Genomic DNA, 17,834 nt, shown 5'->3' with positions numbered 1-17,834 from the left:
TATCAAGCTCCACAATCCTGATTTTGGTTTCTCGTCAGAGTCTGCAAGGCTCTCGGGGACAGGGACGGAGGGCATGTGGTAAGGACAGAAGGCAGGCTATGCACGGTGGCCTCGGCGCTTTGTGACCAGTGTCATCTCTGCACCACGGCAGCCCTGAGCTGGCGCCGGGGGATGCGCCCGGCCTCCTCCCTCCTCTCTGCCTCCTCCCCGCTGTGCTCCCAGCTCCTCCTCTGGTTCCTTTCGTCCCTCCATCCCTCCTGTTTCTCCACATGCATTTGTCCTCTTTCCTCTGAGCTCTGAGGTTGGGGAGTGGAGCCCAAGGCGGTGGAGACCTGGGTTTCGCCTCCTCCGGGCCAGCCCGTCCGCCAGCGGCACGCACCTCCTCCAGGTAGGGCAGGGCGTCCCACAGGGACAGGTACAAAGCTGGCATCACTGGCTCATACGCCGTCTTGGGAAGAAGGTCAGGTGGGGCAGGAAGAGGGGCCCCTGCAACACAAGCAGACGGCAGGGCCGTCCCAAAGGGACCCCAACAGTCGCTGCACCTCCAGCCTCCGCCGCCCCAGCTCCTGCCCCTCCCGGCCCGCTGAGACCCCGCCAGGAAGGCAAGGCCAGGAGGCAGGTCGGCAGGGGCTTGCTCACATCCTCAGGAACCCTGACACCTAGGAGGAGGTGAAGCCGGCAAGACCCCAACTCGGATGAGAACAGTCGCTCAGACTTGCCTGTCCTCGTTCCTGCACACGCATCACCTGGGGCTGAGGCGGGGGATGAGGGGTTGGGGGGAGAGGAAGCAAGTCTCCTGGGGTCGCAGAGCAACAGCCAGCCGGCGCCCAGCTGGGCCTGCGCCTGCGCGTGCAGGTACCTGAGACGGAGCCGAAGAACTCCCGGAGCCCCGTGTACTTGGCCGTGTAATCCCCGGCCTCCGTCAGCACCGCGTCATAGTCTGCAAGACATTAGCCGTGTCACGGGCCTCAGCCCCCAGGACGGAAGTGTGGAGGCAAACGGAGACAGCGGGCGCTGGCGGGGCAGCGGGGTCCTCGCCCCAGCAACGTGGGAGGCAGAACACTTGATGTGAGCTGTCAGTCAAAATACCATACGCACTAGACGCGACCGAATGCCCCCAAACTGCCCAGACCCTGCATTCCAGGCAAGGGGCCAGGGTCACCTCATCCCAGGGCCCTGAGGAGGGGAGGGGCTACCCCCACCCGAGGGCCTCCCCTCCCGGCCTGGGCCCCCCTCCCCTCCCCAGCTGGCATCCAAAGGCCCAGGCACGTCAGCTGGCTTGTCTCCTACGGCCCTGGCAGCTTAAAAGTGACCGTCCGGACAAAACCTTGCCTTCACCTTAGAGGTGCCAGCCGCTGTCCCCGAGGGACGCCCCGCGAGAGCCCAGGCACGGGTGTGGGGCGCCGCGTCAGGGGCACTTGCCGTAGCTGGTGACATCGGACTTGTAGTCCTGGAGGTGCACGGCTCCACTGATGAAGCCGAAGTTGGTGCCACCGTGGAACACGTACAGGTTGATGGATGAGCCGGAGTCGACGACGGCGGACACGGTTTCCAGAACCTCTGTGGGAGGAGAAGGGCGCACGGAGCTGGGGCCTGGGGCGCCGTGAGCCCGGCCCCCCTCAGGGTCCCCCTCACAGCTCCGTCCTTAGGTCTCCCTAAACCCAACCGCAGTCCATGGTGGGGGACGGGAGCCCGGCCCCAGAGCCCGGCTTCCAGCTGCTTTCAAGTCCCAGGTGAGTCCGCACCTCACATGGGCTGCAGCTCAGGCCCACCCGCCTGCCGGCGACGCTCAGCTGGCGAGACCCAATTAGAGACACGGTTCTGACCACCTCCCCGCCCCACCTGGACTGGAAAATGAGCCCGTGACACAGACAGTAACGGCGGAGAAGGAATATGAATGGTTAATACGTATCTCTATAGAGTTTAAAACCCCAGCACTGGTCAAAGAAATGAGACCTAAACAAGGACCTATCAGACAGCAAACGCTGACATTATTTAACACTTGGTGTTGATGAATCTGTGGGGAATGGGCATCTCGTTTAACAGTGGAGGGAGGATTGTCCCCTTCCTGGAGGGCAGTTCAGTTAACACAGATCAAACCCGCATGAAGGAAGAAGGGCTACTGCCGGGAACTTATCGCAGGGAGACACGCCAGGTGAGCCAAACTGACGCGCAGGGTCGCCCGCTGCACGGGGTCCGTAAGCACAGACCCTGGAATCACCCAGGTCCTCATCAATAAGAGATCGTGGGTACGCCACCGGCCCAAGGGGGTTCTCTGCATTCTCCAGAACAGGGGTGGAATCCACACCGCACAGTGTAGGCAGCTGGGCCACTGGAACAGGCAGGTGGATGAGCAGACGCACCCTCACCTGCCCTCACCTGCCCACATCTGCCCTCACCTGCCCTCACCTGCCCTCACCTGCCCACACCTGCCCTCACCTGCCCACACCTGCCCTCACCTGCCCACACCTGCCCACACCTCTACCTGCACGTGCACCCGGGGCGGCAGACAGAGAGACAGAGGGTGCCTGTACTACACACATCGAAATGTCTGCTCTGGGCTCCGGGGTTTTTATTTCTCCTTTATACACGTCCTGTATTGGCTAGACGTTTGCGATTGGCATGCATTACTCCAGAGCAATTACAGAGACACCCCAAAGCCGTGTCTGACCGCTCGTGTCACCTGTCAAGACAAACAGCTCTGGACGCCCAGGGCTGACTGTACACGCAGAGACTCCCGGAGCCCCACACCCTCAGCTAATTCACATCGATTAGCAGCTTATCTGGAACTTATTCCTGCTTCTGAGGCCAGCACACAAGCTGGACGGGGGTCCCACAAGCACCCACCTGAGGAATCCAGGATGCTGTGGGGGCCGCCCCACGAGTCAAACCAGCCCGTCCAGCACTCCATCACCATCCTGGGCTGGACGCCCTGCGCACCACAAAGTGAGAAGTTAGCCAGCACCTCCGTCCTCCCCACCCTTCCCTGGCTGCACACCTGGCCTTCGGGGCCGCTGCCAGCAGAGCACAGGGGCACCCCCAGGGGACCCGCACCGGCTGGTCCTCCACGTGCGGCCGCCACGTGGCACGGGGGTGGATGGAGCTACCAAAGTGGGCACAGCAGGCCCGGGGCCTTAATGGGGTTTCGGTGCTTCATGTGGCACTGGCGGGGAACCCGGGGACCTGCCCGAGGTGAGCCTTCGCAAGAACGCAGCACCTGACCTGCAGTCCTGACAGCGGCTTGCTGATCTAGCCCCGTGTGTCCTCTTCAGGGCAGGAGGACTTTCTACCGGGGAAACCCATCTCTGAGAGCCACACCAGGGACACAGACCCTCAGATGCTGCGTCCCTCTGGCCGGAGGAGTCAGGGGGCTGTGGAGCGGCCCCTCTCCCAGGTCTACCTTGGTTTCAACAGAAGTACGCAAAACTGGACCAAAACATGAGGGCGCTCCAGCTTCCACAGTGCAGGCTCTGCAGCCCGGCCCCGCCCTGCCCCCGCCGCCTCGGCCAGGACGCTCGAAGGTCTAACACTGCTTCGGCGCCCTGAGGCTGCACAGGACTGCCCCCAGGACGCAGCGGCCAGGCCCGGGCCCAGCTCCGCTCTGCCCACGTGCACAGAAGCAGCGGGGGAGGTGCTGGCCCGACGGCGGCCCCGCAGCTTCCGCGCCACAGAACCCTCCTCCCGCGCCGAGCAGCCCGCGACTGTCGGCCTGGCGTCCGGGCCCAGTGCACACAGACCATCGCTGCCCCGCCCAGGGGGCGGCAGGCTCAGGGCCTGTTGAGCAGAAGGGCCCAGCCACGCCATGGGAGAAGCCACATAAGTCACGACAATTCTCTAGCAAGGCCCGGGGCTTGGATTTCTTAGGGCTGCCTACCTCCCGAGGGAACACTCGTACCACATTTGGGTCACTAAGTCACACAGGTCAGCAGCCTCCAGTGCCGGGAGGGGCCCACCTGAGGGCTGGGCTGAGCCGTCCACCAAATGGCCCAGGTCACCGTGGCTCAGGGCTGGCTCGGCACCAACTGTGCTACATGCCCTGACCTGCCACTGCCGGGGGACCCCGTCCTGGAGTCTGTGTCCTCGACTGTAAAACGGCCACACGGCGGCCCGTGACGTGGCTACTGGGACAGTCACATGAGATGAGGCACCTGGAGCCCTCAGCACACGCTGCCTGGCCCTGGGAAGCGCCCAGAGACACCCGCGTCCAGGCTCCCGTCACCGGACACGGGCCGGGCCGGCAAGGCGCAGCCGGACACCCTGAGTGAAGCGGGGCAGGGCCACCAGTGACCATCTGCAGGGGCCTCTGATCTGAAGAGGGACAAGTCCACGGCCACTTCTTGGAGGAAAACACGTGGCTGAGCAGCGGGCGAGAGGCCGGTGGCCACGGGCGCCGTGGACAGGCCGGCCGGCCTGAGGCCACCTCTCCACGGACGACTCTGCGGGCGCCCGTGGGGAGCATGGCTCTCCTGGGGGCTCTCCAAGCATCACCCCTTTGACCCGCATACGGCCCTACGAGTAGGTGCCAGCACGATCCCCACTTCACAGAAGAGGGAAGAGAAGCTGGGGGTCACAGCGCCGTCCTTGTCCCGGACGGCCCTACTCAGATCCTGGGCAACTACGTACCTAACGCGTCTCTTCCAAGTGGGTCACAAACTCCCCGAGGGCAGAGAGCCTGTGGTCACGGACCCACGCCCAGCAAGCGCGGTACGGGGCACGGGAAGGAGGGAGGGGGCTGGGCCTCTACCCACCTGCACGCTGCCGCCCCCAATCTGCTGAGTAGCCCGCCGGGCCCCCCATCCTGCTTCCTCCTGGGCACCCCCTGCCCGTCCCTCTAAACAGCAGCACATGGTGGCCCTCAGCCCTGGCGGCGTCACACTGCCCTGCGGGCCTCCTGTGGCCGAGCCTCTGGACACCACCTCTGCTCGAAAAAAGGAGTAGCTGGAACGGGAGGCGCCCCAGCACCCCTGCCGGTGTCTATTGTCGGGGTGGGGGGAGCGAACCCTCCAACAGCCCCGCCAGGTGCAGGCCTCAGGGCGGCACCCAGGCCCCATACATAACACAGGGCGAAGGCGGCCTCCATGCTGCCAATGGGCCGCCTCAGCTGGACCTCCTCTCCCCTTAGGGGAGAGGAGAAATCGACAAAACAGGACTTCACTGCAAGTTCCCATCAGCCCCATGGATGCTGAGAAACATCCGGACGCTCCGCTCCCCTCTGGCCTGGGCGGACCAGGCCCCCGCCTGGCAGATGACAGCAGTCTTTCTGGGCCCAGAGCAGCCTGACCAGTGACGGTCAGACACAGGGCAGGGACGTGTCTCTCCCCTCGATCCCCAGGGCCCAGACTGAGCCCGTCTGGGGCCAAATTGAGTCCACAGAACTCTAGTCAAGAGGCCTCTGTGAGCACACCCGCCTAGAGCTTCAGAAAGGGCCCCTTCTCAGGAGGCTGGAAACCACCTCCCAGCACCAGCTGACACAGCGACCCCTCAGAGCAACCGTCACACTGCTTCCCTCGCCAGGGGCAGGCCACACGGGTGCAGCGTGGGCCGTGCAGGGGCAATGGGGGCCGAGAGCTGCAAGGCTGGGCCCAGAGGCCCTCCAGCCCAGCTAAGCTCCTGACACCATGGCTCAGCTCAGCTCACCTCCTGACTTACCTGGACACTCAGCAGAAAGGTGGTTAAAAACTGCAGCTCGTTTTGTGACTGTAAGTTGATGGTGGCCAGCGCTGCAGGTGGAAAGGAGAAGAGAAAACAGCTATCACCCAAAAGCCAGGAGGACTCAGAATTCCCCTGACCGTTCTCAACTCACCTGCAAATAAACTAATCTTGACACCACCTTCCACCTCCAACCAGAGTTTAGTTCCTCTGACACCAGGAGACTTAGCCGGTTCATCTTGGAAATTCCACCACTCAGCACAGACCTCACAGAGATCCACTTGCTAAGCATCTGTGCTCGATTTATGGAATTTTTACAACCAGAGTGCACTTCTGTTCATTACTCCTTGCGGGAGCCCAGAGTCTGATCTTTACTTTGCACCTCCAGCCTCCGGCACTGGGTGACGATCTAAGTGAAGATTCCCCTTTTACATCTCAGATGAAAGCTAGTTTTCTGTCCCACCCCAGCAATATTTTCCATGGCTTTCCACCAGGGGAAGGTACGCCCAAGAAAGATGTGCTATGTTTTGCCCACGGCCATGGACGTGGCCAACCCCGGAGCAGAAGCTGGCTCTGAGGCTCCTTGTCCGCCTCCTGCCCCCGGACGGAGGGTCTCGCATGGCCGGGCCTGAGCTCTGCTGCGCCCGGGAAGGCGGGATGGTCACCGAACCAGCCTGGCCGCCCAGCCACCCTGACGCCCTCCTGTCGGACCCGAGCCCCGATCACCAGTGATTAGAGACAAATAAACGACAGCTGGGGCTCTGGGAGGCCAAACAACTTGCCTCAAGGTCACAGCGCTGGGAAGCAGGCCCACCCGATGTGGGTAAGACCCCACATCCGGACCCTCCTCACCTAAAGTGGAGACCCCTGAAGACAGCAGGCGGGTCTGAACCAAACCGGCAGAAACCTCGGAGCCCAGTGTACCTGCTCCCATCAGCCCCCGACAGGCCGGCGAGCACAGGTGAAGGAGGAGGAGGTGGGGCCACAGGGAGAAAGAACGGGGCGGGAGATATAGCAGAGGCCACGGTTCAGGGAAAGCTCGGGAGCTTGAAAAGGGTCTGGGGGTCTGTAACCAGCCTGCGAGAGCGGAGGTGACCACCCACCCCAGCCCAAGGCCTCCCGCGGACCCTGCCTCACGCCCCCCTCCAGCCTCCCCACCGCCCCGTGGCCAGCCCCCCAGGAAAGCCAAGCGTGGCGGCCCCAGGCACCAGGGCCTGCGGGAAGAGGACAGCTCAGGAGGCGGTTCCTGCCCCTTCCTGCCCCCAGATACCCGCCATGACAGCCCAAAGGGCTCCCCTCCGGAGTCAATCCCGCCAAAGACAGCCCTCCAAACCCCACTCCTGGTTCCCCACAGCGGGGGGCACTGGTCACAGCTGTTAGCAAGCACGCTGCGAGAAAAGAAATGTATCCAAGAAGAACGAGATGCAGGAAACTGAGGGATTGGGAGAAGAAAGTCGAGGCGGTCACCCAGAACGTAGAAGGAAACGGCGAAGACAGAAAAATGCTCAAGAGCTACGCAGCTCAGAGGGGCAACACGCACGTCGGACCCACAAACAACCAAACCAGAGAAGAGACAGGACAGCGCAGCAGGGAGAGGCCACCACAAGGATCACACTGTCCCAGTCAGATCCGCAAAGGGGCGGGTCCCACAGAGACACCCTGAAGCTGAATCCCACAACAGGATGCGCTCGTCCTCTGGCAGCGACAGCGGATCGAAGAAAACGACAGGACGACGGCTTCAACGTCCCAGGACGTGGGAGTCCAGGGGACCCGGGCTGCCATCAGGCTGGGGACAGTGGGGCGCCGGTGCCATCGGACTGGATTGGAATCCGACACACAGAGGCGCCTGAAAACACCATGATGGGGGTTAGGAAGCTGTTGGTAAAGTGTTTGTTGAAGGGAGAGACAGGGAGAAGGAGGGACAGAAAAGAACTTAAAAGGAAAGGAAAACCAATGAGATAATTACACTGGAAGCGAGTCGACCACAAACACCGTCCAGAACACCGGACGCACCGCCCGGCCGCGTTTACGTGTCGAAACGTAGGCCCCGAGCATCGCGTCCATGAGGGCCGGGGAGGGCGAGGGGCGTGAGGGCGGGGCCGCCCCAGGAAAGCCGTGGGGCGAGGGTGGCAGGAGAGACCTGAGCCCTCAACCAGAACAAGAGTTTTACGTCCCTAAGTACAGAGCTCTCTGCGTGGGATTTACAGTCATGGAGGAAGAGCCAGGACGGAACGCTAAACAGCTCAAAATGGTCACTCCTGGGCAGGGGAGGCGGAGGCTACGCGGTGTTTCTTCAGAAGCATCTCTAAGGTTTTACTTTCACACCTTGTGAAAGCCTTCCTGTAATCACATTTTTAACTAATTGAACAAAGTCAATCCAGGCGGCAGGCGTGGGGCAGGGGCCGGGTCGGGGAGAGAGGCAGGGCCTGCGGGGGACGGGGCGTGGGGACCAGCAGCCCAGGAGGCCCCCTCTGCGGACGCCGGCGGCTAAAACATGCTCCCGCCTCCAGAGGGTCCTGCCCGCAGGACTCGAAGCCCCACAGCCCCTCCCAGGCCCTGACCCGACCCCGATAGGCGGACCGCGGGGAGCCTTGGAAGCCGCCACGGGGACACAGCGCCACTGCGTGGACACGACGGGAAACTTGTCGGGAGGAGAACAGGACCGAGCTGCCCGAGGTCAAGGTCGGAGAAACGGTGGCCCTGACGGCCAGTGAGAAGAAAACAGACCAAAGGCCCCATCGGACGGGTCAGAGGTGACGAGCACGACAACTTAAATGTGTCAGGTGGAGGTCACTGCGACCTTGAAAAGGGTGGTGTCCGCGGAGAGATGATCACAGGACCTAAGACAGCAGGAAAGGGGCCGGGGAGCCAGTGAGCGTGGACGCAGGAAGCGTGGTTAAAAGCGGGGGCAGAGAGAGACGGCTCTGCGGGGAACGGGTCGGGGGGCTTCTCAGGAGGAAACAGCTACACAGGCGTGTGCGGGCGGGAAGGACCCAGGGCAGGGAAATCGGGTGACGTGGGCAGGGCAGGAGAAAGGGTTTTGCTCCAGGTGGGAGCGTCTGGCCCGGAAGCGGTGCCAGGTGGGGCGTCCACAGTAACAGGGAGAGAGGTGGAGCGAGGGCACGGGGACGCGGGACGAGGGCCACGTGCTCACCCCCGGACACCGCCGCCCAGATGACCGGCCGGCGCTGTGGGCCGCGCAGCCCCGGGCAGGACTTGAGTGAGCTGTCCCCACGGGACACCCGGCACTTGGTCTGCCCGGCCCTCTTTGTAGGACCGTGTCCGCTGCCCCGTGTCCTGCAGGGCCCGGAGCGTCCCTGGTGCTCAGCAACTCGGCCACGCAAGCCCACCTCTCGCGGCCCCTCCAGCCCCGAGGCCCTGAGCTTTGGGGCCCAGCCCCGCGCACACAGGAGAACAGGAGTCAGAGACTCCTTTGTGGCTAAGGCCATCCGGCGAGCACAGGCAGGCCAGGCCACCGTCCCGTCCCCTGTCCCCATCCCTGCGCATAGCCGCCAGGCAGGTACCTCCGTCCACAATCCCCTTGCTCAGGCCGTCCTTGTTGTCTGAGGTCAAGAGCAGCTCCACGATTCCCCGGTCCTCCAAGGCCTGTGGGGGAGTGACATGAGTCAACCTGTTGTTCCTCAACCCCCTGCCACGTCACACACTGAATTCCCGCCGCACGGCAGGCTGTCAGGCCTGAGGGGTGCCGGGCCGCTGGCTGCTGGTCCCGGATGGATGGCCTGTCAGAGCCACTCGGCAAGGCCGCCAGGCAGAAGACTGCAGGGCTCCGGACGGAAGGGCCGGGACCCCCAGGGCAGCCCACCCCTCCCTGCGTTGGGCCTCACTGCAGCCACGCACCCGGGGAGACGGGAGGGGCGCCTTGGAGGGTGCAAATCACAGGATGAAACCGCAGCGGGAATGCGCGTGGTGCTGGGGCCGACCGGCGGCCGCGGCTCAGGAGCAATCTCCATCATGTGGGCGCCCCTGCGAGCGCCTTGCACAGACCGTCCTGGTCAGCCTCACACCTGACATTTCACTGCAGGGCGAGGAGCCTCAGAGACAAGGGCTGCAGCGTCCAGAGCTGGCGGGCAGGTGCGCACCTAAGCCGGTCCATCCCCGTCGGGCTCCGCACGGGGCCTGGGGCCTGCGGACCAGAAACCCCAGCAAGGGCACCTTCCCAACACTTCTTCCTCAGGTATTACGACAAGACTGCTTATTTCAACCAAACTCCTTTGGAAAGAGGTGAGGCAGTGAGCAGTGACTAAGGCTCCCGTCCGCCCGGAGGCCGTGAGGATGCAGCAGAGAGGCCTTCGTTCTCAGGACTTCAGTCGGGGGAGGCAAGCGCAGGATCGAAGCAGCCAGCCCGTCACCGATGCTCGGCAGACCCTGCTCAGGCCCCCCTGTGCACGGCATTGGGGGTGGGGGGAACACGCTGGACAATGTCCATCTCCTAGGGGCACAGACTGACCGCCTGCACCGCGAGGGACAGTCGCTGCCCCCGAGCACCCGCCACCCGCCAGGCAGAGCTGGGCTGTGTCGACCACCTCACTGCTTCCCCACAGGGCCGAGACAAGGACGCTCCCGCCCCTGCTGTGCACGTGGTGACCCTAAGGCTCAGAGGGCAAAGTGACCTGCCTGTGGCCATCCTACGCAGACAGTCCCACATCTGCAGGGCCGCGAAGAAGCGGCACACGACTCAGGAGCACATCCTCCCAGGGGCTTCAGTGAGGATGGTGATCACTCCTGAGCCGCGGCCGCCGCTCCCAGGGGAAAGACACCAGTTGGCCCCAGCACCACGCGCATTCCCGCTGCAGTTTCATCCTGTGATCCGCACCCTCCAAGGCGCCCCTCCCGTCTCCCTGGGCGCGTGGCTGCAGGGAGGGGTGGGCTGCCCTGGGGGTCCCGGCCCCTCCATCCGGAGCCCTGCAGTCTTCTGCTGAGTGGCTCTGACAGGCCGTCCATCTGGGACCACACAGGCGTCCCTTTGTCCACCCGTCTCACATGCACCCCTTCCCAGACACCAGGGTCACGACTGGGCAGGGGAGGTCTCTGCGGGGCTGCCCCCGTCCCCAGCGGGGCAGCTTCCTTCTCTGCAGCCCAGAGATTCAGTGAGCACCTGCTGGGGAAGCCCAGCCCAGGAGAGTCTCGGGGGCTGTGCTGGGGCAGTAGATGCCCTCCTGGCCTGAGCCCTGGCCGGGCTCCTTCCAGCCAACCCCAAGGAGGAGGCCAGGGTGTGACTGGGCCTGACCGTCAGGACTGATCTCTCCCCATCCAGCTTCAGGAACACCACCCTCCCCAGAGACAGTCTTGACCCTACACAGGGGGCTTCTGCGGGGGGTCAGGGGGCAGGGGAGAGTGGCTAAGAACCTACAAGCCATCTGCAGGGACTAAAGGAATTCCAGATGGACACAACTCTGCCTGTGACAGCAGAAGGGATGCTACCCAGGACATCAGGGGCCGGAGCAGCTCTAATTAAATTAGTGGAGTCACTGAGGCCACTTAAAGCTTCCTCGCCTCACACGGGGGCCGACCCTTCCAAGTACAAAACACCGGTGTTGCTGATAACATCACAGTCCTGTTTACTGACTGCTCACTGGATGCTGGAACAGCACTGCGTCTGCAACCTCCCTACACGCACACTGTGGAGAGGCAAATCCTCTTGTTAGCCCAACTGCACAGAAGAGGAAGTGGGGGTTTAGAAAAATGAATGCATTTATTCCAGGTCTCATCCACCAAGTGACAGGAACCACCTCTGAGCAGAAGCCTGTCCTTCTAAAAGTGTCGCCCTGGGCCTGCCCTTCCCTGCTCTGCCACACACTCGGTCAGGGGCTCCCAGCCACCCACACGCTGGAATCAGATGTCTGAGCTCCACCCCCAAGACCCTTAGTTAATGGGATGGCATATGGCATGGGCACAGTGAGCTTAAACGATTCCCCAGATGAAGCCAATGTGCAGCCGACAGTGGGGCAGCTGCTTTGGGTGCTGGAGTGAGAGCAGCAACCCACCCTTCCAAGAAGGCCTCCAACCATCGCCCTCAATCAAGGTAGTTCCATTACTCTCAGCCCCATGTGTACTGCGATCCCCACTAAACTCAGCCAACAGAGGGCAAATAAGTGAGGACCCTGTTGGAATAAAGGTCCGGAGAAAGGATTCACCAGTTAATAAATGGTGCTGGGTGACGTCAGACCCTCACATCACACCAGAGCCCAGAACACCCCACGAAGAGGTGACCCAAGTTGACTCTTACCTTCTTGACGTAAGGCATGTAGGCAGGGTCTTTGTTGTAGGAACCATACTCATTCTCCACCTGCACAGCAATGATGGGTCCTCCGTGCTTGTACTGGGAAAAGAGAACAATCAGAAGCTGAGTGTGCAGTGGGAACCGTACTAGCTAATGTCACCACACTTACTGCCAATTATAGCAAAACAACCCATTAGAAAGTGCAAGTCTCAAAAGGTTTGGTATATAATTGAGTGGTGTCAGTAAGACAGGGAGTAGGAAGTGCCAGGCCCTTGTTCCCCCTATGGAAACATCAAACAAACAACTGCACACTGACTGAAATAACTTTATAGGAACTCTGGAAACCAGTCAAATGTTTAAGCAAATGAGTGAATACCCAATCAAGAAAAAGACATGTTCAAAACAGTAAGAGATTCCATGGTTTCGATCACCTTTGTCCCACCCCCTCCCTGGCGTAGCATGGTGCAGTCAAAAGGACGCATCCAATTTCCAGTTCCCTCCCTGAGGACAGAAGGAGCAAGATGGAACTTGTTTGCAATGTTCTGGGCTGTCTGTAGGCTCCCCAGGGGACTAGTTTCTGTCTCATCTGACTTGGAGATCAGACAGAAAATGTTGGCATAGTTTGGACCTCAGGCTGGAAGCTGCAGAAGGCAGTGATGGGTCACAGCATGTAAACATTTCAGGGGGACTACAAACCCATGGATGCCTGGGGGCAAGGGATTACAGGCAGAGGAATACGATAGAACATCTAAAGTCACAAGAAGAAGCCAGGGAGACACTCTTTGAGAAATCAAGATGTAAAAGCAGCTGGGAGAAATTTTTTAAAAAAAAGAAAGAAAGAAAGAAACAAAAGCACACACACAGGCCAGACAGGACACATGCCAAGAAAACATCTGAGAAGATCTTAAGCCTGCATCCCAGGCTGATCTCAAGGCTCAGGAGCCCACTAAATAGTAAAGGTGTCCCCAGAAGACAGCAAACACTGGGAGAGAGCACTGTTTTTATAAATGCCCAATTTTCGCCCAAAAAAAACACAAGGCATACAAAGAAACAGGAAAACGTAGCTCACTCAAAGGAACAAAATAAATCTCTAGAAACAGTCTCTAAAGAAACACATGTGCTTAACTTAGTAGACAAAGACTTTAAAACAACTGTCATAAATATGCTCAAAGAGCTAAAGAAAAACATGGACAGAAATCAGGAAACAGACTTACGGACAAAGTGAGAATATCAATAAAGAGACAGAAATGATTTTTAAAAAGAACTATACAGAAATTCTGGAGCTGAAAAGTACATTATCTAAATAGAAAAATTCACCATAGGAGTTCAACAGCAGATTCGAACAGGCAGAAGAGTGTGCAAACTTGATGACAGGTCATTTTGAATTACTGAGTCTGATGGGCAAAAAGAAAAAAGAATGAAGAAAAGTGAACAGAGCCTGAAAGACTTATGCAAATCAGTAAATATACTCATTATGGGAACCCCAAAAGGAGAAGAAAGGGGCAGAGAGATTATTTGAAGACATAATGGAGGAGACATGGATATACAAATCTAAGAAGCTTCAGTGAATTCCAAGTAGCATTAAACCAGAGACCCACATCAGTACACATTATCAAACTGTCAGAAGACAAAGAGAGATTCTTAAAAGGAGCAAGAGAAAAGCAACAAGACATGAACAAAGGATCCCCAACCTTGCAGGACATTTGGTCCTGTCCAAAATGTCCATAAGACATTCAGTCCATAAGATATTTGGTTCATGCCAAAAGGTCCTTGAAATCTGGTTCTATCCAAAATGTCCATGAGCATATTTGCTCCATGCCAAATGGTTTTGGACAGAACCAAACATCAGAGCCCTGTTAGTGTGGACCAAATGTCTTATGAACATTTTGGACAGGACCAAATGTCTGCTAACCATCCCTAATAAGACTATCAGTAGATATCTCATCAGAAATCTTGTAGGACAGAGGAAGTGGGATACTATATTCAAAGAGCTGAACGAAAAAAACTATCACCTTAGAGTTCTATATCCAGCAAAACTGTCCTTCAAAAGTAAAAGAGAAACTAAGACATTCTCAGACAAATAAAAGCTGAGGGAATTCATTACCACTAGACTTGCCTTACAAGAAATGCTACACAGAGTTCCTCAAGTTGAAATGAAAGGATGCTAGATGAGAACTCAAAGCCAAATGAAAATATAAAGTTCTCTGGTAAAAGTAAATATGTGAAAAAATATAAATCCACTATTATTATAATTTTAGCTTATAACTCCACTTTTTATTTTTTACAGGATTTAAAACAAGTGCATAAAAATAATTATGAATCTATATTAATTGGTACATGATATATAAAAATATAATTTGTAACAGCAATAATATAAAGAGGGCAGAGCTGTAAAAAAGTAGAGTTTCTGTATGTGATTGAAGGTAAGTTGGTATAAATATAAAATAGAATGTCTTAACTTCAGGACAGTGTATATAATCCCCATGGTAACCACAACCAAAATATCTGTAGACTATACACAAAAGGCAAAAAAAAGGGAATCAAAACTTGCCATTAAAAAATCAACTAAATACAAAGGAAGGAAGTAATGGAGGAGATGAGGGAGGAAAAAAAGCTATAAGGCACACAGAAAACAAACAAGAAAAGTAAGTGCTTCCCTATCAGTAATTACTTTAAATGTAAATGGATTAAACTCCCCAACCAAAAACAGATTTTCAGAATGGATTAAAAAAAACCTGTTAGTTCTAATAAACAAATTCAGCAAACCTGCAGGATACAAAATCAATGCACACAAAAAAATCAGTTGTTTCTATACACTACCAATGAATGCTACTTATGATAGCATCAGACAGATTTAAGTATTTAGGAATAAATGTAATCAAGGAGGCAAAATACTTATACACTGAAAACTACAAAATGTTGCCAAAAGAAATTAAAGAAGATGCCAATAAATGGAAAGATATCCTGGGTCCATAGACTGCAAGACTTAATATTGTTAAGATGTCAATACTACCCAAAGTGATCTACAAATTCAATGTAATCCCTGTCAAAACTCCAATGTTTTTGAAGAAACAGAAAAAGCCATCCTAAAATCCACATGGAATCTCAAGAGGCTCTGAATACCCAAAGCAATGTTGGAGAAAAAAAGAACAAAGTTAGAGGTCTCACACTCGCTGATTTCAAAACTTACTACACAGCTATGGTAATCTAAACAGTGTCGTACTGGTCTCAAGACAAACATACAGGACTTCCCTGGTGGTGCAGTTCTTAAGAATCCGCCTGTCAATGCAGGGGACACAGGTTCAAGCCCTGGTCCAGGAAGATCCCACATGCCACGGAACAACTAAGCCCATGCGCCACAACTACTGAGCCTGCGCTCTAGAGCCCATGAGCCACAACTACTGAGCCCAAGTGCCACAACTACTGAAGCCCGTGCACCTAGAGCCTGTGCTCTGCAACAAGAGAAGCCACCGCAATGAGAAGCCCATGCACTGCAACTAAGAGTAGCCCCCGCTCACCGCAACTAGAGAAAGCCCACGCGCAGCAACAAAGACCCAACGCAGCCAAAAATATAAATAAATAAATAAATTTATTTAAAAAAAGACAAACATACAGACCAATGGAATAGAATAGAGGGCCCAGAAATAAACTCTCACACGTATGGCCAAAGGATTTTCTACAAGGATGACAAGACCATTCAATGGGGAAAGGACAGTCATCTTTTCAACAAATGGTGGTGAGAAAACTGGATATTCACGTGCAGAAAACGAACCTGGGCCCTTACTTTACACCATGTACAAAACTTAACTCAAAGGACATCATAAACCTAAATGTAAGAGCTAACACCTTGAAACTCTTAGAAGAAAACACAGGGGAGAAGTTTCATGACACTGGATTTGGCAGTGATTTCTGGGAGGTGGAACCAAAAGCACAGGCAACAAAAGGGAAAACAAGATACGCTGGACTTAACATTAAAAAGTTCTGTGCATGAAAGGACACAATCAACAAGGGTGAAAGGGCAGCCCTCAGAATGGAAGAAAATATTTGCAAATCATACATCTGGCAAGATACTGACAGATACTGAAGATATAAAGAACTCCTACAACAACAAAAACAAACAGCCCAATAAAAAATGGGCAAAGAATTTGAATAGATAATTCTCCAAAGAAGATATATAAATGGCCAGTAAGCACATGAAAAAATACTCCACATCACTAATTATCAGGAAATACAAATCAAAACCACAATGAGATACCACCTGACACCCATTAGGATGGCTTTTATAAAATAAACAGAAAAAAACAACTGTTGCCCAGGATGTCAAGAAACTGGAATTTTGTGCATTGCCCCTGAGGATGTAAGATGGTGCACTGTGGAAAACATATAGCTGTTCCTCAAAAACTTAAACACAGAATCACCGTGTAATCCAGCAATACCACTTCTGGGTATATATCCAAAGGAAGTGAAAACAGACTGAAACAGATATCCATACACCCCGCTTAGAGCAGCTTTATTCACAATGAGCAAAAACACCTAAGCGGCCACTGATTAATGAACGGATAAAGCAAAACAGTATACACGTGCAATGGAATCTCACTCAGCCTTAAAAAGGAAAGAAATTCTGACCTATGCCACAACATGGATAAACCTTGAAGACATTGCACTCAGTGAAATAAGCCAGTCACCCAAGGACAAGTACTGTATGATTCTACTTAGATGAGGTCCCTAGAGGAGTCAAATTCACAGAGACAGAAAGTAGAATGGTGGGTGCTGGGGCTACGGAGAAGGGAGAATGGAAGTTCGTGTTTAACACATTCTTGACAGGAGACATATTATGGCCACAGGCGTTAGTTTCTGCAAAAATCCCCCAGTCAATAATGTGTTAATGGGGACAGTTTCAGTTCTGGAGATGACGGTGGTGACAGCTGCCCAACAATGTGAATGCACTTAATGCCACTGAACTGGACACTTAAAAATGCTTAAAATGGTAAATTTTATGTTATGTATATTTAACTGTAATAAAAAAATAAAATAATTATGTTATACCCAGAAAGAAAATTTTTTTAATGGATTGGGGATGCCCTTTCCATGCTTAAGAATGCTTCTGGGCCATATTCCTGACACAGCCTCCACGCCCACGCCCACCCCCCAACCTACTACAACTCACTGCATCACCTCGGTAATCCCATCTTCCTTGTAAAAGTCTAGGCTAATACTTTTCCTAGCTTCTTGCTTCTTTCATGATTGGGGCTGCCAGATTTAGTAAATAAAAATACAAGACACCCAGTTATACTACTTGAATTTACAATGAATAATTTTTAAATAAGCGATGAATTTTTAAATATAAGTATGTCCCATGCAATATTTAGGATATACGTTAATTAAAAAAAATTATTCCTTGCTTATCTGAAGTTCACATTTAACTGGGTATCCTGAGTTTTATCTGCCTACCCTACAAATGACCAACAGTTCCTTTGATCTATGTGTGCTGTGAATATCCCAAACCACTGACTCAAAAACAATTTTTATTGATGAACTAATATTTTACTGATGTACAAATTTCTCAGTGTCACACTTACAGAAGCAATTGAGTTAATTATTCCCATTCCTGCTTTTTCATTGCTTCCAATTATTAGATGCCAAGTTAAGACACTTTCCCCCCAAAATGCATTTTAAGACATATGTTTTGAATAATAATCATGTACCGTGCAGCACCTTTTTGGTAGCAGAAGGATGCACTTTGGAAAGTCATCAGTGATAACTATAATGACAAGAAGTCCTGCCGTCTCACAGGCAAGGGTCTATCCACACAAGCTCCCCTCTAGCAGAGCTGGACCACTGTGCTGCTGGGACGCAGACGGGTGGGTGTTCCAGTTACCAAGGCATCAAGTGCTGCAGCCCCGGCACTGCGCCAGCAACGTCTGCATCCCACCTAAGGCAACAC

General features: G+C 55.0%; 1 protein-coding gene across 1 annotated transcript in view; it reads right to left on the bottom strand.

Annotated features, from left to right (window-relative positions):
- GLB1L2 (galactosidase beta 1 like 2) overlaps positions 1-17,834 on the bottom strand; it is a 39,212-nt gene that overhangs the window by 3,778 nt on the left and 17,600 nt on the right. Inside the window, exons 6-12 of the mRNA XM_007185158.3 lie at positions 11,897-11,989; positions 9,174-9,255; positions 5,650-5,720; positions 2,848-2,932; positions 1,423-1,560; positions 860-940; positions 380-486 (exon numbers count right to left, since the gene is read on the bottom strand). Of these exons, the coding sequence (XP_007185220.2) occupies positions 380-486; positions 860-940; positions 1,423-1,560; positions 2,848-2,932; positions 5,650-5,720; positions 9,174-9,255; positions 11,897-11,989 (657 nt within the window). The remainder of the gene's footprint in view (positions 1-379; positions 487-859; positions 941-1,422; positions 1,561-2,847; positions 2,933-5,649; positions 5,721-9,173; positions 9,256-11,896; positions 11,990-17,834) is intronic.

Source organism: Balaenoptera acutorostrata, chromosome 9 (genome assembly GCF_949987535.1).
Source record: "Balaenoptera acutorostrata chromosome 9, mBalAcu1.1, whole genome shotgun sequence".
NCBI lineage: Eukaryota > Metazoa > Chordata > Mammalia > Artiodactyla > Balaenopteridae > Balaenoptera > Balaenoptera acutorostrata.
The sequence above is the reverse complement of the archived record's forward strand: the minus strand, read 5'-3'. Positions and strand labels throughout refer to the sequence as shown.